General features: G+C 47.3%; 2 protein-coding genes across 2 annotated transcripts in view; one reads left to right on the top strand and one right to left on the bottom strand.

Moving 5' to 3' along the window:
• Positions 1 to 24,699, top strand: part of bru3 (bruno 3) — a 1,518,741-nt gene that overhangs the window by 59,038 nt on the left and 1,435,004 nt on the right. The gene's annotated exons all lie outside the window — the stretch shown is intronic.
• Positions 15,486 to 22,708, bottom strand: LOC135913619 (uncharacterized). The gene is made up of 2 exons (XM_065446167.2): positions 21,864 to 22,708; positions 15,486 to 18,042 (listed from the first exon to the last, which is right to left on the bottom strand). The coding sequence occupies exons 1-2, from the start codon at positions 22,557 to 22,559 to the stop codon at positions 16,105 to 16,107; spliced, it is 2,634 nt and encodes an 877-aa protein (XP_065302239.2). The 5' UTR covers positions 22,560 to 22,708; the 3' UTR covers positions 15,486 to 16,104.

The following is a 24,699-nucleotide window of genomic DNA, read 5'->3' as shown; positions in this document are numbered from 1 at the left end:
ATAAACAAGACATAACAAGCAAACAAACGAACAAACAAACAAAAAGCAAAGCAAAAGAAATGCTGATCCCACACACTGTAGCAATCGATGTAAGGGAACCTTTCTGTGCTGGCCGCTTTGATTGGCGATAATTAGTGGTAATGTTGAGGGTGAAAGCTTAATTTCTTCAATGTTGAGTCTAACACAAAATTGGTACGTTGATGTCAAACGTTACGGTGTGCCAGTACTGTTTGTCTGCGTAGTACACAGTCCACAGGGCTGTATACAGGGAGAGGTGTTTGCTTGAGTCGTTGTTGTGCGCCATATTTCATTACCTATGAGATGGTCGAACATTGTCGTTACCTCACATCGCATCATGGCGTAAGTATTAAACTTGGATTATGAGGCTGTGCGTGCAAAACCACAATCGAATTATGAAGCACGCTGTGATGATGGTCTCTGGATTAATTTTGACACCGTGGTGTTCTTTAACTTGTCCCAAAATCTAAGTGCGTGTGCGTTTTTCATTTCGCCCCCCGTCGAAATGCGGCTGCCGCGTTCGGGATCAAATCCGCGACCTCTAGCAATGCCACAGCCGCAAAGCTATCGAGGCGGGCACAGAAGTGCACAGGCGGGCACAGGCGGGCACGGTCGATCGCTTCCGTAGTGTCGCCTGGACCCTGCGGTGCCCTTTAATTAATGTGGCTCTGCTTATGCACACCCTGCCCTACTTGACATATCTACATGGTGTTCATTTTTTAGGAAAAGTGGGAACGTGCTGTACCGTACCTTGAACTTAAGCTTATCCAGTTTGCCCGCAACCGCTGTCGTATAGTTATAGGGTCGCCTTACCTTCTGACGTCACCTTCCCTCCCCACTTGTATGGGAACTACCTCTTCTCCTCCGTCCTCTCCACAGTTCCATCTACATCTCCTCTGGACTCGCACGTTAGTAGAAAGGGAAGCGCTGCATTTTCTGCAATGCTTTTGAGGCGGGTCACTGATAATTACAGCTGTCAATAGGCTAATGTGGCGACGCCCTGAGAGCTCCCGAGGGCGTTGTGCACATTCGACGCGGTGGGGTCCAAACTAAAGACCCTTAAACTTCGTAAAGTAGCGACACTCTCCTCCTCCGCCTTCACTCCTCCTCGTTTCTCCTCTCTTTCATGCTTTCTCCTCGACCGTGGCGCCGCCTAGACTGCTCGAGCGTAGCAACGGCGCCAACATGCGCTCCTCGCCACTCCGTAGACGCTTCTCGAGCAAAAATGGCGCTGATGCACGGCGCGAGGGCACACATGATGCTATTAGGCCAGTAGCGACGCGGCGTCGGCCTCGGCCAGAGTGCGCGAGGAGGAGGCGGCATTCTTCCAAGCACGGCACTTCTTTACGAAGTTTAAGGGGCTTTAGTCCAAGCGCGTTTCTCGCGTGGCCTTTCCCCTCTGTCTCGCTCCTGTCATGTATACACACGCTCTAAACCATCCCCCAACGCGGTGTGCCAGATAGTAGTAGTAGTAGTAGTGGTGGTGCTGCTGCTGCTGGTAGTAGTAGTAGTAGTAGTAGTAGTAGTAGTAGTAGTAGTAGTAGTAGTAGTAGTAGTAGTAGTAGTAGTAGTTGTAGTAGTAGTCGTAGTGGTAGTAGAAGCAAGCAAGCAAGCAAAGCTTCGCTTTCTACCCGTGGGTGGGTGGGATGGCTATTGCATAAGATTAAACTCTGGTTACCACATCAACAAGCGGCGGCAATCGTCCCTGAGAAAGATAGCGATAACAACGAATTAAAACTAGGCCACCCGCGTTGCATTCGGGTTTGTACCTTGAACCGATCACGAAGGAAGTATGCTCAATCGCGATGATGGGCTGATTGTGATACCAGTGTTACGATGTCTTCTCGCAAATATTTTGTATTCACAGTGCTAGAGAGATCAAAGCTAGGCTTTTGGGACGTAGGGAGTTATGTCCTCGTCGAAGCAACTGGTAGTCTGAAAGCGTCTACGTCGGAAAGAGCAGCGAATTTGTGTAATCTGGGGACACACATGACATGATAGGAGAAGCAGTTACGGTTGAGTGTGTTTGCGACGGGTACGCTGGATTGCACAGTGCTCCCACCTGTGCAGTTCTGTATGGAAGTCGTTGTAATGAAGCGATAGGCGTGGTTTGCAGCTGTGCGTGGTTATAGAGTACTTCAGTGCTCAGTAAGCTCTATAGCGATACATGTGTGGCATATGTTTGCAACAATAGCAGAATGCTATATTGTTTAAGAACAACAAATAGATAGCCACAATTGTGCCTTGGTATTTCAACTGATCGTAAGTAACCTTGGAGACTCGTAAACAGTGGCAGCAGATGAGTGATCACAATGTTATAATACAGATGACCATGAAGAAGAAGTCATGCGGTGGGATTTCTATATATAACCATCGAATGATACGCTCTTCAAATGTTGTCACAGTGTAGTCATTCTCCTGAAACTTGCAAGCATTCCTTTTTTTTAAGTGTGACTCGCCTGAAGTTAAGCAATAGATGCTTTTGCAACTCGTGAGATGATCATCTCGTGCCATTGTCCTACGGTAATTAAAGTATGTAGTGGATGTAGCTTTGTCTCACCGGGGCTCACGCATTTTCCAGAGCCATGGATGAACAGAATTCACTGTAAAGCCTAAGTATTATCTCCCGTTCAACCTGAGACTTCCTCATCTCGTGGCCTTTTGCGTTCAACCGTGCCGAGCAAGCAATTGCCATCGACGCTGCGCTGTGCTCCAGGCTGATTCCGCAGCGCAGGATTACGATGAAGCTATGTGCTTCGGCTGGCAATTATGCGCCGAGCGCTGCCGTCTTGCGGCGGCCTAATGATGCGTCCAAAAATGATTGGGGGGCTTATACATTCTATTGGAAGGGAAAACCTCCCAAGTGAATTCTCATCCGTGCCCACCAGCCCCGGCAAACGCCATTACAGCTGTCCTCTAGCCCTTGCAATGGATGGAAATGAAGTGGGCTGTAAATATACTGCTGTACAAAGCACGCAATGCCAAAGAGCTGCAGCAAGACATGATTTTGTGCTGGCCAAATACACTAACATACTCGTAGTACCGTCGCCTACCTAAACAGCGGGGGCTGAAGTGTAGCTAGCATTGTACTGAAGCAACACTGAAAAATATAATTTTTTTATGTATAGCATAGAAGAACACTAAAATATTAGACGGGAAGATGGGATTTGATTGCGTTTGCGTGCCATTTTTGTTAAAAAGATGATTTTTTTTTTCCTTTTGCGACCTTTTCGCCTTCTTTTATTCATAAATGATTCTCCTTTCGCTTCACTTTGCGTATTTACTGTGCATATGTTTTTTTTATTTTATCTTTCGCTTGGAATAGCACGTCAGGCATTTCGCTAAGCTAACATGTCAGACCCTAACTAAAATACTTTTTTTTTCTCTAAGCCGGTGTACTTAATGCACATAATATGCAACACTTACTCAACATATGTTCATTGTGAACGACGACATCTTTAAATTTTGCTTTCGTCTCTACTCTCCGGGTGTTCGTCTTGTACCTTTAATTTTGTTCACACGTTTATTCTAGTATTGCTTCTCTCTATTAACATGCTATGAATGTTGTGGGCCTGATCATCTGATGTTCCCATTAAGATTTTTAACCTCCAACACTAATCGCCAATATCTTTAAATTGGACATCATACTGGGTGTCCCATACAGTTGGTGTCAAAATGTACAAGGAAGCTTGTGATGCCCCGCGAAAAGCTGCAAGAAATTGTTCACCTTGTACCGAAGTGATATACAGCTTTCATCATGGTGACATTGTAGTTAGGTGTATTGCATTTTCTCTTCTGACGACTCCTGGTACATTAATTAGATTTCGCAAGCGCTTACGCGAAATGCGAAGGCGCGTCATGCACATTCAACTGCGTCCACACAGTTCGAACTAGTACTCAAAATGCCAAAAACAGGAACGTGCGTATTTGGGCTGATTGGTTCACAAGATAAGTACAGAAAACGTCCATTCCTCTAACTTTGCCGGCTCCGTTGTTTTCGTGACCACGGCGACAAATGAGACGTGGAGATGTTGATCTATACATCTGGTAGATTCTCTGTTGTGTTTACACGCTGCAGAAACCCGATCGGCAAACAGGAACCGGGTGGTGACAACAGCTTCGGGCCTGTGCAAGTAAATGGTAAAAAATGGGCGATTTTAGCGCAGAAGGAGGAAAAAGGAGAATGTGGGGAAATCGCGCGTGCAGAAACAATTGTAACAATGGCCACTCTGCATTTATCTCCGTGTCCTCTTTTCAAGGCAGTGCAATTGTTAAATGCCCATGGGCCTTCTTCCTACTGCGTGCTATATAGCTGATTCAAATCGGGGCGTGCGCATTTGATATAAATAAATATAATTTCACGCGAGTTGATGACATGGTACGGAGTTTGACGTAGTACTTCTGCTACGTCAAACTCTTGCCTTTGCTTCGTGTTGTCGACAAATTCGACTTCGCCCTGCCATCTGCTAGCCGCCTGGTTAGCTCAGATGGTACAGCGGTTGCCCCGGAAAGGCGGTGGTCCCGGATTCGAGTCCCGAACCAGGACGAATTTTTCTTCACCTATGAGGCTTTTCTTTCGAGGAAACCGTATGGATTTCCTTTGTAGCAATTGCTACGAAAGGGTGGATGTCTCATCATCATCAGCCTGGTTACGCCCACTGCAGGGCAAAGGCCTCTCCCATATTTCTCCAACAGCCCCGGTCATGTACTAATTGTGGCCACGCCGTCCCTGCAAACTTATTAATCTCATCCGCCCACCTAACTTTCTGCCGCCCCCTGCTACGCTTCCCTTCCCTTGGGATCCAGTCCGTAACCCTTAATGACCATCGGTTATTTTCCCTCCTCATTACATGTCCTGCCCAAGCCCATTTCTTTTCCTTGATTTCAACTAAGATGTCATTAACTCGCGTTTGCTCCCTGACCCAATCTGCTCTTTTCTTATCCCTTAACGTTACACCTATCATTCTTCTTTCCATAGCTCGTTGCGTTGTCCTCAATTTGAGTAGAACTCTTTTCGTAAGCCTCCAGGTTTCTGCCCCGTAGGTGAGTACTGGTAAGACACAGCTATTATATACTTTCCTCTTGAGGGATAATGGCAACCTGCTGTTCATGATCTGAGAATGCCTGCGAAACGCACCCCAGCCCATTCTTATTCTCCTGATTATTTCCGTCTCATGATCCGGATCCGCCGTCACTACCTGCCCCAAGTAGGTGTATTCCCTTACGACTTCCAGTGCCTCGCTGCCTATTGTAAATTCCTGTTCTCTTCCGAGACTGTTAAACATTACTTTAGTTTTCTACAGATTCATTCTTAGACCCACTCTTCTGCTTTGCCTCTCCAGGTCAGTGAGCATGCATTGCAATTGGTCCCCTGAGTTACTAAGCAAGGCAATATCATCAGCGAATCGCAAGTTACTAAGGTACTCTCCATTAACTTTTATCCCTAATTCTTCCCAATCCAGGTCTCTGAATACCTCCTGTAAACATGCTGTGAATAACATTGGAGAGATCGTATCTCCCTGCCTGACGCCTTTCTTTATTGGGATTTTGTTGCTTACTTTATGGAGGACTACGGTGGCTGTGGAGCCGCTATAGATATCTTTCAGTGTTTTTACATACGGCTCCTCTACACCCTGATTCCGTAATGCCTCTATGACTGCTGATGTTTCGACAGAATCAAACGCTTTCTCGTAATCAATGAAAACTATGTATAAGGGTTGGTTATATTCTGCACATTTCTCTATCACCTGATTGGTAGTGTGAATATTATCTATTGTTGAGTAGCCTTTACGGAATCCTGCCTGGTCCTTTGCTTGACAGAAGTCTAAGGTGTTCCTGATTCTATTTGCGATTACCTTAGTAAATAGTTTGTAGGCAACGCACAGTAAGCTGATCGGCCTATAATTTTTCAAGTCTTTGGCGTCTCCTTTCTTATGAATTAGGATTATGTTAGCGTTCTTCCTAGATTCCGGTACGCTCGAGGTCATGAGGCATTGCGTATACAGGGTGGCCAGTTTCTCTAGAACAATCTGTCCACCATCCTTCAACAAATCTGCTGTTATCTGATCCTCCCCAGCTGCCTTCCCCCTTTGCATATCTCCCAAGGCTTTCTTTACTTCTTCCGGCGTTACCTTTGGGATTTCGAATTCCTCTAGACTATTTTCCCTCCCATTATCGTCGTGGGTGCCACTGGTACTGTGGAAATCTCTATAGAACTCCTCAGCCACTTGAACTATCTCATCCATATTAGTAATGATATTGCCGGCTTTGTCTCTAAACGCATACATCGGATTCTTGCCGATTCCTAGTTTCTTCTTCACTGTTTTTAGGCTTCCTCCGCTCCTGAGAGCATGTTCAATTCTATGCATATTATACTTTCTTATGTCAGCTGTCTTACGCTTGTTAATTAACTTCGAACGTTCTGCCAGTTCTATTCTAGCTGTAGGCTTAGAGGCTTTCATACATTGGCGTTTCTTGATCAGATCTTTCGTCTCCTGCGATAGTTTGCTGGTGTCCTGCCTAATGGAGTTACCATTGACTTCCATTGCACACTCCTTAATGATGCCCACAAGATTGTCGTTCATTGTTTCAACACTAAGGTCCTCTTCCTGAGTTAAAGCTGAATACCTGTTCTGTAGCTTGAACTGGAATTCTTCTATTTTCCCTCTTACCGCTGACTCATTAATCGGCTTCTTATGTACTAGTTTCTTCCATTCCCTCCTCAGGTCTAGGCTAATTCGAGTTCTTACCATCCTGTGGTCACTACAGCGCACTTTGCCGAGCACGTCCACATCTTGTATGATGCCAGGGTTAGCGCAGAGTATGAAGTCTATTTCATTTCTAGTCTCACCGTTCGGACTCCTCCACGTCCACTTTCGGCTATCCAGCTTGCGGAAGAAGGTATTCATTATCCTCATATTATTCTGTTCCGCAAACTCTACTAATAACTCTCCCCTGCTATTCCTAGCGCCTATGCCATATTCCCCCACTGCCTTGTCTCCAGCCTGCTTCTTGCCTACCTTGGCGTTAAAGTCGCCTATTAGTATAGTGTATTTATTTTCCACTCTACCCATCGCCGATTCCACGTCTTCATAGAAGCTTTCGACTTCCTGGTCATCATGAGTGGATGTAGGGGCGTAGACTTGTACAATCTTCATTTTGTACCTCTTGTTAAGTTTCACAACAAGACCTGCCACCCTCTCGTTAATGCTATAGAATTCCTGTATGTTACGAGCTATATTCTTATTAATCAGGAATCCGACTCCTAGTTCTCTTCTCTCCGCTAAGCCCCTGTAGCACTGGATGTGCCCGCTTTTTAGCACTGTATATGCTTCTTTTGGCCTCCTAACTTCACTGAGCCCTATTATATCCCATTTAGTGCCCTCTAATTCCTCCAATAGCACTGTTAGACTCGCCTCACTAGATAGCGTTCTAGCGTTAAACGTTGCCAGGTTCATATTCCATTGGCGGCCTCTACGCCACCGCTGCACCGATAACGGTGCAGCGGTGGCGTAGAGGTACAACACCCGCCTCGCGTGCAAGAGGTCCGTGGTTCGAATCCCGGTGGCGGCAATTTTCCACCGGATTAAAAAAAAATCCGCGTGTTGATAAAATTGCAAAAACGGGCCTGGAGTGTGGCCTGATCCCGGTGACCAGAACCGGTAACGCACTCCCTCACCAGAGCAGGATTGGCCACCCTGGTGCAGTACTTGGCCACAACCTCCTATATGAACACAACAATCAAACCCCGGCCCTCAGTCCACAGCAGCTGCGAAGCAACTGACCACGGCGGCGGTCAGACCTGCAACGCAGCAGAGGGTGGTAAGAATCACTGGCTCCGGACAGGCCGCCAATGGATGTCTGAGTTTCGCTTTATTCATTGGTACGGAGTGTGCATTACGACGGCAGCACCCGGGTGTGGACAGCCGCCCATGTACACGGTGCCCGCTGGGTGCACCTGGTGATCAGAACTAGCCTATCGTGGCAGCGCTGCTCATGCGCCACTTGTAGCTTTGGAGTAGTCAGCTTCACGACTCTTACGAGGATTCGTGATGGCGTTGCGCTGAGTTTTACACTGGCAAAAAAATTACAAAAAAAAGGGAACGAGGACCCGGATGGACGAAGGGCAAACTACCTTAACTCTTTATTGTTGATGGAGCGCATGGTAATAAGGGGTTGGAAATGGAGGGGAGGGAGGCAGGGACATGTCATGTGACTAATCAGGATCTTTTGTAAGAAAGCGCAGTTGCTATCGGGTTGGCATGTGCAGCGAGCTTCAGCACACCGTTGGCATGGAAATATAGCATCAAAGTCGCCGATCGTTCGCTTGGACTCAAACGGAATCCGCCGCCAGTGCTCACGCAGGTGCGCCTGAAGCAAATGAACTCGGCGGCCGAAAAGCCCGGCGTAATTGCACTGCGGCCTCGAGCGCTGGTGATGACCGCGTCTAGGCCCGCTACTCGGGCCGTTAATCGAGGAGAAAGCAAGCGCCAGCAGAGAGCTATTATTTTGCGGCATCGGCTTAATGAAGCACCGCCGAGCGTATGAATGCGGATCTCTCGATCGACGCGGCGCTGTGCTGAGCCACTGGGAACACGTGCGACGTCGCCGAGCAGAGGGCTCGGTAATCTCCTCTTTCGTGATCGGAGCTGTGCCTCGTGCATCGGGACTGCTCTATACTCGAGATGTAATTGTGGAGGCATTTAATTTTTTCACAAGTTAAAATAAAGCAGAAACGTCAACTTAGAGCTGTGCTTCTGGATTTCGGCGCGGGGAATGTGCAGTTCCTTATCTGAGTCAATTGATTATGCGGGGCCTCTAATGTGTTGCAAACATTTTATTACAAATGGTGTGCGATAACGCTGCACATTTATTTGGCACTCGTTCTTAAAATTGAGTTCTTATTCGCTTGCATGCTTCTAATTTCCCAGCCGACATAACACCTGCAGTAGGAACCGCCATTTCGATAGCGCCTCTGTTTTCCAGTGATAACGCGAGCTTTCAAGAACACGTGACTGTTTCTCTTCAGCTTGTTTCGGCGCAAATTGCACTTAAGCGCTTGCATGCAAGCTCATATTCTGGCAGTCTTATGTAATGAACTGCGGGTGCTCTCGCACTCGTCTGTTCATGTGCGAGCGTCATGTTCGGACACGCCAACTTCTTTTGCGAAGTGAAACTCTTGGCTACCGTGATATCGGATCCCAGTATTTATTGCTAATCAAACCAAGAGTTTGAGACTTTTAACTTTGCGACCACGTACTAGCATTCCAAACGACGATATGCTCAGAAGATAACGCGGATATATGCGACTGAACGTACGCACGTTTGCACCTCATAGAAGCTTTCACACTCATTTACTGCTACGTTCAACTATTATTTCATCAATTATTCTATGTGTTTCTTTGAATCGCGCCCGGTTAAATCTGAAATAATACGTGTACACTTGACTAAGTGCTTTCTGAGAAAGTAGAAACACCACGTCTATTTACTCTTCATTTACTCTTCTTAATTTAATATATATATATATATATATATATATATATATATATATATATATATATATATATATATATATATATATATATATATATATATATATATATATATATGTAGGCAAAGAGGGTTTCTTCAGGCTACCTTTCAAACGTAAAAAACTTGAGTGGTGCTACAAGGTAAACAGAACAAGTATTTAATTTCGACAGTTTCGATCGGTGGACCGATCTTCGTCAGGGTTTACAAAAAAATGGCAGTTCGGCCGTGGTAGGGAAGACACCAGACCGGGTACCCGGTCGTTCTTACATACATCAAACCGAGAGGAACAGTTGTGACAGTGATTGATTTTCGGCGCCTTGGCAGATTTACAGCGGCCTTTGGCAGCTATGCAGGGCAAGAGGAAGGAGGAGTCACATGTATGTAGAGCAAGGAGGTAAGCGAGGGGGAAAAAAAGAAAAAAAAGGAAAAAGGAAGAAAGAAAGAAAATGGAAAGAAAAAGAAAAAAGCACTCAGGAGGAGGGAGACGTAAGTAAGACGGAGAGGGAGGGGGGCGGGAAGTAGCGGCAGCTAGGTTCCCGTGCACCCGAGGCAAGGAGGGAGAAAGCGGTCGCTCCGCAGCTCCAGTGCGTGGGCTGCCGCTGTAGTGGGAGCGGGTGGCGGGGGGCACAATAGAGAAGGGGCCCAGAAGGAAGACAGAAGAGCGGCAACTTGTAGAAAGAAACACAGTGTCACAGTACAAATATACAAGGCACGGCCCGTTCCGGCAGCTTTGTGGTCCAGCTACGGTGCGAAAGAAAAAAAAATAGTTCCAAAAAAGAATATATGCATGGGATTCGCAAAGCAAGTGTGCCCATGGGCTTAGATTTAGGGAGTCGAGTTAAATAGCCTCCTTGTTGTCAAATTTTTGAACGTTTAACAGACAACTGACATCAAGTCAGCACGTGCGTATTTCAGGAAGGGCAATAGGTCACTCCGAATGACCACTTCAGTGGCAGGGTCCAGGGAACTGAATTTATTGGTTTTCCGCTCGCCCCCTTGAGGCGCATGCGGAGGGGTGAGCAAGCAGTGAATAGCCAGCGTCTCAATTTTAGAATACATAGAATGTATTCGCGTTTCCCACGCGCTTTCACGGCATATCCCGGAGGCACGTCATCCGCCCCGGACTCTCATTAATTCCTTTAGTGTACGTTCCAAATTTATGGATGAAAAAAGATTCTCTCTGCTCGCGTGCACGGGTGTGTTGGAAACCAGATTGCAAGAGCACAACGCTCACGCGTTCAAAGGAGTGATCCGGCAGCCGAACGTGCGTGGAGAAGGGTAAATTGGGGAGACTTTTCACATGCGCGCGGTGATTGTTAAACCGCAGGCTAAAAGGGGTCTCTGTTTGGCCGATATATTCCTGCTTACACACCTCGCATCGAATTTTGTACACGACGTTACTGGAATCACAGTCAAGATTTTCGGTAATTTTATATACGAAGGGCGAGTTCGATGCTTCAGCCGTGTCTGCTGTTGTCATGTGACGGCATACCTTGATATATATATATATATGTATATATACACACACAGAACTGAGGCCAACTTTAATTTCAATGCACAGAAACATAGCATATTCCGACTAAATCAAATCATATTTTATTCTCCAGCAAGTATCTGGATGGTCACCTGGGCTAAAAGCTGTCCGAACAGCTTGACGGAGGCCCAGGAAACCAGTACATGGCAGCAGCAGACAGAACGAAATATCAATAGCAAAACAGAAGTAGTCATCAAAACCAAATCAAGTTCAGCAATCAAGTACAGCATCAAATCAAGTACAGCAATAACACACAAGTTTTCTTAAACGACATATGAAGAAATACGCATTACATGTGCACAAAGTATGTTCGCAGTTGTTGTCGACTAAAACCAGCAGTATGCTTATGTTTATTGAGAAAAAATGGCAGATTGTGAACCAAGGATTGCAGCTTGTAATCGGTTCTAAACTGTGGTAAGGACCAAGTGTCAGTACAACGAGTGTTAACTATTGGTGCACGATATTCAAGGGAAGCAAGTTGTGTCAGGAAGGTACTCATACCTGTGGAAGAAAAGTATGTTATTTGTAACAAACGAAATTCATATATATTACCTGCACGGATCAAATTGAATGATGCTGTTGTGGGATTAACAATCGACGTTGGTTCAATGTTAACGATAAGGCGAATAATTTTCCTCTGCAATACAAGAAGCTTGTTCATATTTCTTTTAGTTGTTGTTGCCCATACCAGTGTACAATAGTTAATGTGAGAAAGAAATAGGGCGTAATATATTTGTAGTTTAGCGCTTGTGGAAAGAAATGTGCGGAAGCGTGAGATTACACCTGTAACTGCAGACAGTTTTCTGGAGGTCTAAACAGCATGAGCGTCCCATTTTAGATGGGCAGAAAAATACACACCGAGAACCTTGTGCTCGGTGACTATTTCTATATGCTGGTCTTGAAAAATGGATGAATTCACCGGAGGAACTGCTTTATATTGAGCAAGAAAAATAACTGATTTGGATTTAGTTGGGTTTGCTTTGATTTTATTTACTCTAGTTGGTGCCGATAGTTTAGTAAAGATATCATTGCATTTTGGCTCTAGTGTGCTAATATTACTCCCAAAAATATTACCAAGTGTTATACTCGGCCGTATCAGTGGTCACTGCTCCATTTTTCCGTGGAAGAGCATTCCTTCTGAGAACGTCGTTGGCATATGGCTGTTAACATTCCTTATTCATAATTTTCAGCCATATATGAAATGCGTTGCTTTTCGATGCCGACTACTAGAATTATTCCTGAGGTGTTCTTCATTTCTCAATTTCACCGTCAAATCATTCTGCTTTCTCCTTATGTGCAGTTGATCTCTGCTCCAAAAGTTGCCGAGGTGTGCCTTTTCACGACTAAATGGCCCCGTTCTTTCCTCAACCCTTCGCCTTTGGATGAGGTTGCGTAGCAATGCCGGTGAACAGTGCGCTGGAGACGCAGCTTGGTGAAGCGCCTCGCTGGAAAGCAGTCTTTTCAGTGAAGCTGAGCAGGCATGCAGCGCTTCACTGCGTGAACTACCCGCGAATGAAGCATCGAGAGAAGCTCGTCAAGAATGCGTCGCTGGATTGTACATGCCCCCTCCCCCCCTCCTTTTATATTTTTTCTTCAGCGATACCGCCCGCCATTGAATTACGCACGCGCGACGCATGAGAACGCGCCCAGCTGCCGCCCAACAACGACAACGCTAGGCACGTCGAAGGCGTCGATGCTTATCCTAGCTTTCCGCCGCAAGCTCGGCAGTATTTATCTTAACAATGCGCACAAGCTGCACATGTCTTTGAACAAGGAACATTAGCGTGCTTCATTCTGAATTCAGCGGTTGTCCTTCGCTCAACTTTGGCCTAAACTGGACCTAAACAGCACCCTTGCTCGCGCTTCTTGTCTTATCCTCTCCAGACTCCTACGGGTTTGCCGATTTCTTGATTGACCTAGCAGTAAGAAAACATATGGTGTACTGCTTCGCTTACAACATTGTAATAGCAGCACGAAAAGCGACGTGAAGCAAGGCGAACGACAGAGCTTTGTCTGCCTTGCTCTGCCCGTCTTTGGCGCTGCTATTCCAGTGTTGAACTAGCCCAACTTCGTACACATCACCGATGCCCCCGAATCGCCGGCGTGCCAGTACGACAGGAACGAAAACGAGTTTCCGAGACAAAGACGCTATTTGATTGACGAAAAGTGTTTGATGGAGAAGTAAGTGCTCTCAACTCTTTATTGCTTGAGGCACCATTGTGGCGGTGTGGTGACTTGCCGAGAATTCATTACGCGAAAAGGTGGAGTTATTCGTCTCGTCCGTCTGTCTTTATCTTCGTTTACGTCTACTGCTGGCCTCCGCAGCAACGCTATTACATTTCCCCTATGTTAACATTGCACCAAAAATGTGCCAAGCTTCGATAAAAATAATCGTGGTTTTGTCACAAGAAGAAATTCACCACAAGAAATGCAGCAGATCCAACGAGTTGGAATCTATATACAGCGAAGCTTTGTGTGAGTGCATGAACATTCGAAACACGAGTTTGTGTTTAGTGAATCTCCACACCAGGTGACGCGGAAGGCTTTATGCAGTCGTTGTAGAGAGGCTGATGCAATGCTAATGCCACTGCGGCGGACGCGTGAAGGCGGTTCTTTCTGGTTCCTCTTTGAGCGAAGCTGTATATGATTCAGATCCGAGTTTCGTGGCATATGTATGCAAAAACTACCATCATGTGGGCCGATCCTGGTGGTTGTGCAGAAAGGGTCCAAGCTCAATGGCACATATCCCTGCGGCGTCGGGGACTTGTAACGCGCCCTTGAACTACCCTTGTCGCACGTGGGACCCAAAAAGGTCCCAGGCACAAGGGTAAAACTTCTTGGAAAAGGACTGTTAAAAAATTCTCGCCGCAACCGCGCGAACGCGCTCGTGCCACTGCTCACGCGTTCGTCATCGTCGTCTTCTTCCACAGCTTGCTCCGTTTCCGCTCATCATGCCAGCGTAGGAGGAGGAGGAACTTTATTATTGGAGAAACCGTTGCGCGGTTTATTCCTGGGTGGTTCCCTCTGACAGGGCTCCACTGGCGATCACGGCTCGCCGGGCCTGGTCGAGGGTCGCCAGTTGGCTTCCCAGGTCCAGTTCGGAGAGTCTCGCCTCCCAAGACCACGTAGTGAGTGTGTGTGTTGTGACTCGTGGCGAAATTGCGTCGCCCGGACGGTCGGTGCATTCGTGTGTTATGTGCGCGAGTGTGGCTGTGTGGTTGCTACACCAGGGACTTGTTCTGGACATATAACAATCTGGGTAGATTGCGTGTAGACGAGACAAGTGTGGGTATGTGTTAGTTTGCAGGCGGCACCAATCCCTTGCCTGGAGTTTATTGAGAGCTTTGTGTGGGCGAGCGTATTGCGTTCTTCCGAGCCGTTGGTCTTGTAGTATTTGTTGACCTGTCGTTAATAACTCGTGGGTCGCTCGTCGGTCTGTCGGGGGCTGAAGAACGGTGTGGTCTGCCGCTCGGCTAGTGAGACCTCGAGCTGCGCAGTCGGCCTCTTCGTTGCGCCGCAGGCCTTCGTGCCCGGGGCACCAGACGATACCGTGGGTCCATTGTAGTGTGCGACCCAGGATTCGAATGGCTTGTATAGGGAGTGTTCCATTGAGGTATAAACGACAAGCCGCTTGTGAGTCAGTAAGGACACGGGCGGACCTTCCCTTGCTCTCAGTAGAATTTCACTTCTACGTCGTAGCAGGGAGGGCACGTTTATGGGGATATTATGGGGACATGAACTATTGCTAAAGGGGGTACGAGCCATTCATGGTCTTACGTGGCGGACACATTTAATAACACAGGTGATACGCGAATGTGCATTCGTACTTATATCGTCACGACGACCATAGACCGCAGCGGCCACGGTCACTGAACCCGGCGTGGTTGGCAAAAAAAAAAGCTTCGCTTTCAAAAAAAAAACAAGAAAGAAAAAACGTGTACACAACAGGGAACATTAACATGGAAAAAGCGATTGCAGGCGTATACGCGTGCACGAGACTATATATTTAATTTCGGAAGGCTTGAACTGAACGTTAATATATGCATATCAATGCAAGATTGTTGCCTTAGCAGAAGTGAGCAGACGGTATCAGCAGTACAATATGTATAGCATAATAAATGAGACCGGCGACATTCGTTAACATTTAGGCAAGTAGTCTTAGCATCAGGCATTGAGTAAAAGACGCCCTTTCCAGATTTTAGACAGTGAAAAACAGTAGCATAAAAGAGTAGAAAGGCGCGCAGTAACATCAAACGTCAAATTATGCTCACTTTTTTCGTTACATATTTTCAGCAAGCGAGTAATTCTTCAAAGGCGTTTGGCCATGAGTGGCGGCAAAGTTTACTACAGGAAAATTTGGAATAGAGTCGGAGTTGCTTACTGTAATTAAGTGAATGTCACGTACACATGCACGGTATCTTAATTTAGGCCCAGTACAAACGCAACGCCATTTATCACTTCCGCTAGCCACACAAAGCAATAAATAAGTAAAGTGCTGTTACACTGATGGCTTTGAGGATGCACAGCGTTTTTGTGTTGTTTGGGAAGGAGGTCCCAATAAATATACAGTTATGAGGTTGGTGAACAAACGCAAACACTAAAGAGCGCGATCCCGCCAACGACGGTGATATGTCTAACTTATATACGTGCACATCCGCTTGTACAGCGCAACAGCACGGGTTGCAATTGAGAAGCGGCTTTGATGTAATCAGCAGTGTCCTGGCATGAAGAGCGCTGCTCAAGGCTAGCATATACCTGTCGGTGAGAGGTTTTTCGATACAAGACGGAAGTTGGGCCAGGGCACGATGCGCGCGGAGACGCCTACCTAGAGAAACACAGGGGTGCAAGAAGAGGATATTGCCTAATGTCCTTCTACACACCAATATGGAGTACAACAAAAATGGCATCTCTCGAAGGGCTAAATTAGTTGCAAGGGTTACACACGTTACACAAGAATAAATGTTCCCGGCGCATTGGTTCATTTCAAGTGACCAAACTGCAAGCTTGATACTAGTCGACTTCTAGAGAGAGCACGTCTTCTTCAGTCCTGTTGTAGTGCCGAATGAGCAGAGGAAGGCATCCGAAAAGCTTTTCATGTGTCTTAAGGTGGTGTCACAGTTTTTGTGAGAACCACGAGCCAAACTGCCGGGGCATGTCGTGTAGCACGCTGCTATAAAGAAAAGCTGAGACGGGCTGTACTTCTCGAGGCTGATGAGCCGCCGGCCAGCATGAAACCCGAGGTGGTTGTGTGCTTCGCTTAGCGTGTCCAAGGTGAGAAATTCCAGTAGTGAAGCCTCAGGATCTGACGCTTCCAGGCACTCGTTCAGCGCGTCAAATGCCTCGCGTGCGCTACTCGAGGTGGAGTACGCCTCCAGGAACAGCTCACTCAAAGCTAGAGTCATCTCCCTTCCAACTCCGGCGAGATTCATCGTATTTGAGGCATCCTCGGCGTATAGAGGAAACGAGAAGGCATAAGGAAGTAGGACGAAGTCGTCTTTGAATTCGGCGTAGAGTTGCAAGCGCCTTATGGCATCGTACACTATGTTGGAAGCGTAGTGCGCGTATGGCACGACAGCTATCTGCCAGTTCTGCACGAAGGAAGCGGTCATGTTGGGGAGTCGCTTGGCATCGCTCGGAGATTGCACGGCGTACTTGCCGTCGATTACCGCAAATACGCGGGCTGTCGAGTTCCACTCAGATACGATGGTTGTATTTTTGTCGTAATACCGCCAATGCTCGACACGACGAAGGAAGGCTTCGCGAACGGCAATCGTCAAGCTTTCAGCGGAAGTGCGGGATCGCGGAAAGAGGACGTCCGTGTGATAATAAAAGAATGCAGCATTGCCGGCGATGAGGTATGTCTTTCTCAGACAGAAAGATCCGTGCATGATGGCTGCTTTGTGCTCGTCGCCGTAGTAGTTGACAATTAAATGCCTGTTGGCATAGAGTGCAGCCAGTTGCACTGTACACCAGGAAAGCAGCAGAAACGCGTCCCATTCGCCGTGTTCCAACCAAAGTGTAAAAAACCTTTCGACGAACTCCACGTTTTCTGTCCAGTATATCACCTCGCGGTTGATGTTTGCCCCGTGCGCATTAAGCACTTCGCTCCATCGTTCCTTAGTCAAGTTCGCATTTTGAATGAACAAGGAGTGAGTACTTAGCACGTCCCTTCTGCTGGGTGACCGGAACGCCTTGTCTAGCGGCATCAGAAATTTCTCTTCCACTTCGATTGTCTCCTCCAGCTTCACGCTGTCTTGAGCCTGTGTCGACGAGTCACCGAAATTTTTGTTGAGCAAGTCGAAGTAGTCCGACTTCGCGACGGCTTGACCTCGAAGAGCGAGTGCTTTTTCCAAAGGAATGGCAAATGCATCCACAGGCGTCAGTAAGACGTGTGTTTTGCCATCTAGTTCGTTCAGTTCCGCGTGAAGAACAGCGCTCCAGCGAAGCTTCATGGAAGAGTAAAAGACTGCTTGCAGCGCGTCTACTGGCTCGCTCGCTCGACGGGGCCACACAATACCAGCATCGCGAAGGGCTTCCGCGACGGCGGCCGTTTCGTCGCTGGTACCTTTGAGAATGGACTCGCAGCTCCTGAAAAAAGTGCTGGCTGCAGGCTCTGAGCGAAAGTCCGGCTCGTTGGACAACGCGCTTGTGAGCCTGGAGATCCTGTCCAGCGTCGCCTTGAAGGATTCCTCGCGCACGCTCAGCTTGTGGTCATGGCGCCAGCCGTCGCAGACGAAGCTCGTAAAGCTCGTGCACGGGCACGCGCTCTCGTTGAGCGACTCGCGCAGGCGCCGAGAGAACTCGGCGCACGCGTGGCTCTGGCACACGTCGGGCGCGCCGGGCGGTCGCCGCTTGATGGCAGCCATGGCCAGGAAGAGGACCAGGGTCACGCCCAACGCCACTGCACACGATCCGCTACAGAAGGTAAGCACCAATAGCGGGCTGGTCGTCTTCGAGTCCTGCAAGGGTACAGCGTGCAATCTGGGGGTTCGGAATGCCTTTATTGCGTTGACCATTACAAACACTACCGAATTGGGGGAACCATTGTGTGACACATTAAAAGAATTACGGGTTGTAGTGTGAGTTTACGACCGTAACTTTGGGAGACGAAGAAAAGTCGTTAGATCAAAATGATTAACAGATACAGCCATCAAACAATTTAGAACATGACGTTTTTCCCCAAGGAAGACAAATGCTAATAGCTGCACTGCCCAATGTCTGCCTTTAGCGTAAAATTGGCCGCGGCGCTCTGCGAGTTAATCATCAGATTTGCCTGCTGTGAATCCATGCCTTGTGAAATTAGGTTTTCTGTTTTTATAAAAGAGAATCGTACTCAGAGGTACAAAATAAACTGCCAATCATTTCTAAATTACCCACTTAAACTGTTTACCTTTTTGTTCGATTCGTACCTGTGCTTAAGTTTGTGGACCTTCTCTCTGCAGAACTAAAGAGAAGAAAGAAAGCATACAAGAACGTGCGAACAGCACAATGAACATTTCGGAGCGAAAGCGCACTTGCCTGATCGAGTGCTCAATCTACGAATGTTCATCCACGCGGAACATCTCAGTCGAATAACGTCATGTTCGACTGACTGAGCCCTGCAGCCACTATACACTTTTCATCCACCAGCGGCCCCCTTCCCTTCTTCCATTCCCCCCTCAGGAACAGGAAAGCGAAAAGAAAAAAAGATGCTTTAGGTTGCACGTGTATATTATTGAATGCAGAATATTGCAAGACAGTGCATTATTGCATTCCAACGCCGCCCCATTGCAAAAAAGAAAAAGAAACTTTATAAGCCAAGTTAGTAGCATATCTGAAACGGGCAGAATAGTTTATCCTTGTAGACGCCACTATTAAGTGTAATTTCGTCGACCTGAGCATTATGTCATTCAAGCCTTGCTTAGATCTAAAACAGCCAGGCATTTATTGATCCAAAGTGACGAAGAAATACAAGTGAACAGAAGATGATATTGAGGTTGTCAGAGCTAACATTAGCCAAGATTTAAATATATTCGGGAGCACTACAGACGCACGTAACTAAATACATGTTATTCCCAACTCTTCGGAGCAAATTCCACAATTTTTACTTTTCTTTATTTGCTTAAGCAGTCAATGCTGATCAACTCCGCAAGTCCTAAATGTAGTAAAGCGCTTCGAATGAGGAAACTATAGCAGGCTCTAATAAACATCAGATTTAGCAGTAATTATTTCTGCTTGCAGCAAATTGATGATGGTGACAACGAGGTGAAGAATGCACCGATGATTACGATACTCCCTTAATTCGAAGTTTGAGTGCAGGTGTATACGCGTTTTCATTTCGCGATATATTGGCTGGCACGGACAATCTGTCTCGTGCGGCACGTTCTAAACGGAGCGAAGGATGGCGCGACTGGTTCGCTAATCGGGAGATCGCTAAAGGCAGCGCGTGGATGACGCGTGGGTGTGAGTCATAGCAGCTGCCGCAAACAAACGTGCGTTCACGCAGCGCTTTGTTTCCACACAGGCGACGCGCGCTGCTCTGGCACCTTCTCGTAGATAGTGATAGTGATTTAAGGAAAGGAAGGACGCTTGATTCTGCGACCCGTGAGGGAGCACGGCGAAGCGTCGTCAGGGGAGAGGGAGTGGGAAGCGAAAGATGATAGAGAAAGAAGGAGAATGCGGCCTAATAGACTCCACTATGCGCGACCGTCTTCTCGTAGCCATCGTCGCCGAACTACGCTTTTTTTCTCAGACGTTCGCCATACCCTCCTCCTCCGCTTTCCTCCTCGCGGCCTCTTCGTGCTCGCCGTCTTTCACTTCCCCGCTGCGCTCCGCATTCGCTTTCATCCTTCGCTGTGTTCGTTCGCTCGGTTACGAGGGGCAACGCCGACGCTTGCCGCAGGAACGGGCGCCTAAAAAGCCGCGCTCTAAAACAGTCGCCTCAAGAAAGCAAAACAATGTACCCGCGATAATGTGCATAATTGTCCTGCATTATAAAGGAAGCCCGCTAAATATGAAAGGAACTGAGGTTACTGCCCACTTGCGCGCTGCGCTCACAGTCCCCTCAGTTATATCATGCAATGACGACAGCGCTTTATACTATACTCGCCGACACTTTCTGTGGCAATGAGGGGAAATCTACGGGGCGGTGCTTCTGCACTAGTGCTATCGCGCCAAGCAGTCCGGCAGCGTTTGACATTAATTTTGGTTTCACGGAACAGATAATGAGTTAGCGGTAATTCCACGTGCGGTAACTTTGCATTTGCCCAGATGCGGAATAGATACGAGGAAAATAGATCAAATTAAACACTGCACCGCGTGTTTTGCTTGTTTTGCTGTTAAATAAGGTGGTTGTTTGCTCCAGTCTTAAAGTAATGTTATGAAGATGTGGGACTTTTTTCAGAAGCGATCTGACTTGTGCGCGATTCGCCTCCGTAGCTACCTCTGCTTTGCGCTCCTTCCGACAATGTAAAATGGCTTTCACACTCTTTATTCTGCTTAGTGCTATAACGAACGGCCACGGCTGCTTTTTTGGCAGTGGAGGCAGCAGCTGGTGGGAAGTTCGAAGCCAACGGCTGCGTTACTGCCCCATCACTTTCCCGTCGGCAGCGCCCTAGATTAAATGCGCTGCTCAATGATGCACGTTTAAGAGCACTACAAGCGCGTTGCGCAAACGCAATATCACGCGAGTTTTTCATAGTGCGCGGACTTTCCTCATATTACACGAAAAAATATTATTTTTAATAAATAAATTCAGCTGCTGGTGAACAGCTGGTTTCCTACAAGGCTGTGCTATTTTCTCGCTGAAAGCTTTTCCCTATATTTGGGACTTGCGAGATTGATTACTTATCTTGGCTAATTATGTAACAAAGATAACAAGAAATTGTAAAAAAAAACGCGCTTTTTACCAAAGAGTGGCAAATAATATAATTTTAGTTGCGTCCTCGTACAGCGGGCATCCGAATATTTTTTTGTTATGCGAAAGCATAAAATGGCCCATTGAGCGAAAAAATCGGCGTCTGTCGTCAGCAGCAGCAAAACGGCAGCAAACTTGGCTGTGGCGCCACGTCACGAGCGCGCTTTGAAGCAGCAGCAGAGCGGGCGCGAGGGGGCACCTGCTGCCGCCCCAGCACGCCAAGTGTGGCGTGAGGGCATCGCCGCGACGCCACGTCGCTCGCGCTTCCCGAAGCCGGCGCGCGGTCCGTATCTCTCTCCGTCACCCCCACTCGTCTTAGCTGCTGCGGGTGCCTGCCGGCATTGGTGGCAGCTGCTACTTCCTCCGCCTCGTCGCGCAGGACGTTGCTGGCATACGGTGTTCCCACCGCAGGACGGTGCTGCTTGGTGGTTCGAGCAGCACGTACTGCTATGGCACATTACTCGCAGCGCAAAACGCATTGACGCTTCACATTCACAACTGATAAGAAGTTAGTGAATGTCCACGGATTTTTTTTGGTTGGCTAAATTTAGCTGGGACGCCCTTGTATAACGTGGGAATGCGTGGAACGTAAAAAAATAAAACCTATGCATTCACACACTTTTCACACAATGACCTATTTTGTTGAGGTAATCATTGCATTTTCTTTCTTTTTTTGACACAGAAAAAAAATCACGTGATCCGAGCAAACTAGGTGATTGTGGCCGATTCCGTAGTTGTCCGACCGTAGCAGTAGTATCATGGATATTTTTCGGTTTCAACGTTTACTTTAGGTAAAGCGCGCCGATCTTATAAAACCCAATGTGACCGAGAGAATTCTTCGCTAACTATGAGCTCAAGAAATACTGCAAGCGGATATGCACCTACCTTGGGACTAAGCTGCTTGCGGCTGAAACTTCCACTCCTGTGCATCAGAGGAAATGCGTGGATTCCCTTGGGCATCGCTTGCCCCACCACGCGGGAACTGCGAAGCTCGGCCTCTGTGAATTCCGCCATCATTCGCTCTCCAGCTGCCTGCTCTTTGCACGGCATGCCTGAAAACAGCTGTGATGGCTCAAGAGCTGGATAAGACGCAGCACGCCTATCTTCAGGGGCTATTGCGCGGTCTCCAATATGAACGATTGGCTGGACGGGAGGTGGCTCTTCTTCCAACGAGTGTTGAGGCCACCAGGATGTTGCCGGTGCCTCGTTGGATGTCGTGAGAGCATCGAGCGAATGCACGTTGCACTGCATCTCAGTGCCGTGCGAAATGTTACTCGCGTTCTTTGTCAACCGAACTTGGTTCGTAGCTGCAGTGTATGGGCGAGATTGAGCCGAAGAAATCACTTCACAAGCCGCGGATCTACCCGTGTTGGTTCCGGGCAACCGTATTAAGGGCCCAGCAATCGGCGGTCCTCTTGGACCGACATGGTTGGCTGGTTCCACGGAAGCGGAACACTGGTTCACACTTCTCAGAGGATGCATTGGCTGAGGCGGCTTTCCTTTCGGAGCATCCAGTACCTGGAACGAAGCCTGCTCTCTTGCCACGGTATTTGGGTCAGACTTCACTTTCTGTAGGTGCATGGAAGAGACGACGTAGATGTAGAGCCTAGAGGTTGTTGCTTCTAAACAGGGCTTGCTTGCTTGCTTCCTGTTGACGTTCCATGCAGAGAGCGAAATTCTTCTTCTTTCACAATTGACCCCAGCCACGCGCCAGGTAGACACCGCGGCGCATGACGATGGTGGTACTCTCGTCTTCTACTACCACCGACGGTTAAGTTTTCGTTCAGAGCGCCGATGGCAGAAGGCGCTTGAATACAGTTGGAGTCTAGTCACGTGGGGTCCTTACACTACGCTCTTCGTAACAAAGCTACACCAGATGTAGGCGTCCTGCGAGGCTTCTCAGAGCAAGGAATTTTGTGCCCAGAGACAGCTATTGTAACCACCGAGGTCACTTCAAACCCTATCACAATGGTGCTGACTGCTCTGAGCTTTAGCAAGTGATTGAGTTAGGTTTTTTATTTCTCCTGGACAATTAGAGACATTTTGTATACTTGTGTGGAATACTAGAATGATTTCGGGAGAAACATAGTGTTCATTGCGACCAGAAGGCATAGGGACCGGATAAAAATGTGTGTCCAGAACCCTATCTTGGGCCTCATCATTATAACAGCGAAAACATAGTTCCAGGGTGGTTGTCTAGTCAAACGGTTAAAACTAGTGCGCACTTTGATAGCGCATGGTTAATGTATAGATGGGCTAAGTAATTTACTTTTTACATGCACTAGCGTGTCCTACTTGAATATCAAAATTTCTAGGGCACATGCTTGTGTGAGCAAACTTTGAGTTGGCCGTGTGATTAATGTGACTACGTAGTACGTGAAAGATCAGTAACGGATTTGTGGCAGGATCAACAACATAATTAGTGTTGTGCAACGACACAGTCACGAATAAAGACACATGTTACTGGCACCACTAACACTTTATTCGAAACGCAGCTACAAACACTCATGTATAGCTCTTGCAATGCGTAGCCTTAAGGGACAGAGTACATTGGGTGTTTATCAAAGTCAGTAAAGTTATTTCAAGGATTTCAAGAAGTTAAATATTCTACGCTTTACAATACAACAGACACCTGGCTGGCACATATATTACAGATATCTTTAATTTTATGTAAGACGCGTCCAAAAGTTCACATGCCGTTTTGCCTTTGCTACTGGGCTAGAATAATCACATCCCGAAATTTTGGCAGACAAGTGAAGAATTTACAGTGCACTGAAAGGTGCATGGTCAAGTCCTTTTTCAGGGAATTAGCATGCTCCTGATTCGGCCGTTAACACAGCGACCAGTTTTGACTTGCATTTAACTTTTAACAGTGTTGAACACTGTTTTTAACAGTGTTTTAACAGTGATTGTTTTCGCTTTAAACACGTCAAGATGATTTCATACACAACGCCATTGGCGCACTGCACGTAATGCTTGGTGTGCTTCCCTTGGCAGCTTACCTTCGATCTGCCCACGATGCGGCCAGAACGTTTGGACAGTCTATTCGGAGCGGAGAACACGACAGGCACTTCCTTGCTGTACACCACATTTTTTGCAACTCACTTTGCGCCTCACTTTGCGCACGTAGGGCGCAACATTTGGCCTCTGGCGACGTCACCCACCGACTGTTGTCTCGTCTACTGGTGTGCTCGCTCTTCTGTTGGATGTGTTCGACGCTGAACCAGGATAGCCGGCTCTAGAAAAGCAAGTTGACTGATAAATTGACCACGTCAGCCGAGGTTTCATAATGCGATGATTGTTCGATGAAGTAACGAGAAAATGGCGCGTGAGTTTTTGGAAGCGTTTTACATCGGACACACAAAAAATTGTGTTATTCAGACTTTTGATGTATAACACAGAGCGAAGCTTCTTTAAATCTTTCAAGTCGTCTACGCATTGGAAAACTAAAAAAAACACACAGGTAGATGCTTCTCGTTGCCTTTCAAATAAATAAGTTAGCGGTGTGTCTACATTTCATTCTGGGTGCGTCACTGCGCAACATCATGTAATTAAGCAAGCTTCTACTAGCCCAATAACATGTCCTTCAGCTTTGCCGAAGTAGCAAACTTGGAGAGTAAAACTTGGAAAATATACTCATGCCTCAAACACCACTTTGGGTTTGAAGCGAACATGACGTAGCAACAGTACAACTTCAGGAGGGAAATTTCTGCTATCGAGG

The sequence above is a fragment of the Dermacentor albipictus genome, chromosome 4, assembly GCF_038994185.2.
Source record: "Dermacentor albipictus isolate Rhodes 1998 colony chromosome 4, USDA_Dalb.pri_finalv2, whole genome shotgun sequence".
In the NCBI taxonomy this organism is placed as follows: domain Eukaryota; kingdom Metazoa; phylum Arthropoda; class Arachnida; order Ixodida; family Ixodidae; genus Dermacentor; species Dermacentor albipictus.
Note: the sequence above shows the minus strand (reverse complement) of the source record. Positions and strands in the feature narration are given on the sequence as shown.

Coding starts and splice junctions, on each gene's coding strand:
- LOC135913619 (XM_065446167.2), bottom strand. CDS start 22,559: ATGCACCTACAGAAAGTGAAGTCTGACCCAAATACCGTGGCAAGAGAG. Junction 18,043..21,863: donor GCAAGCAGCTTAGTCCCAAG/GTAGGTGCATAT, acceptor GTACCCTTGCAG/GACTCGAAGACGACCAGCCC.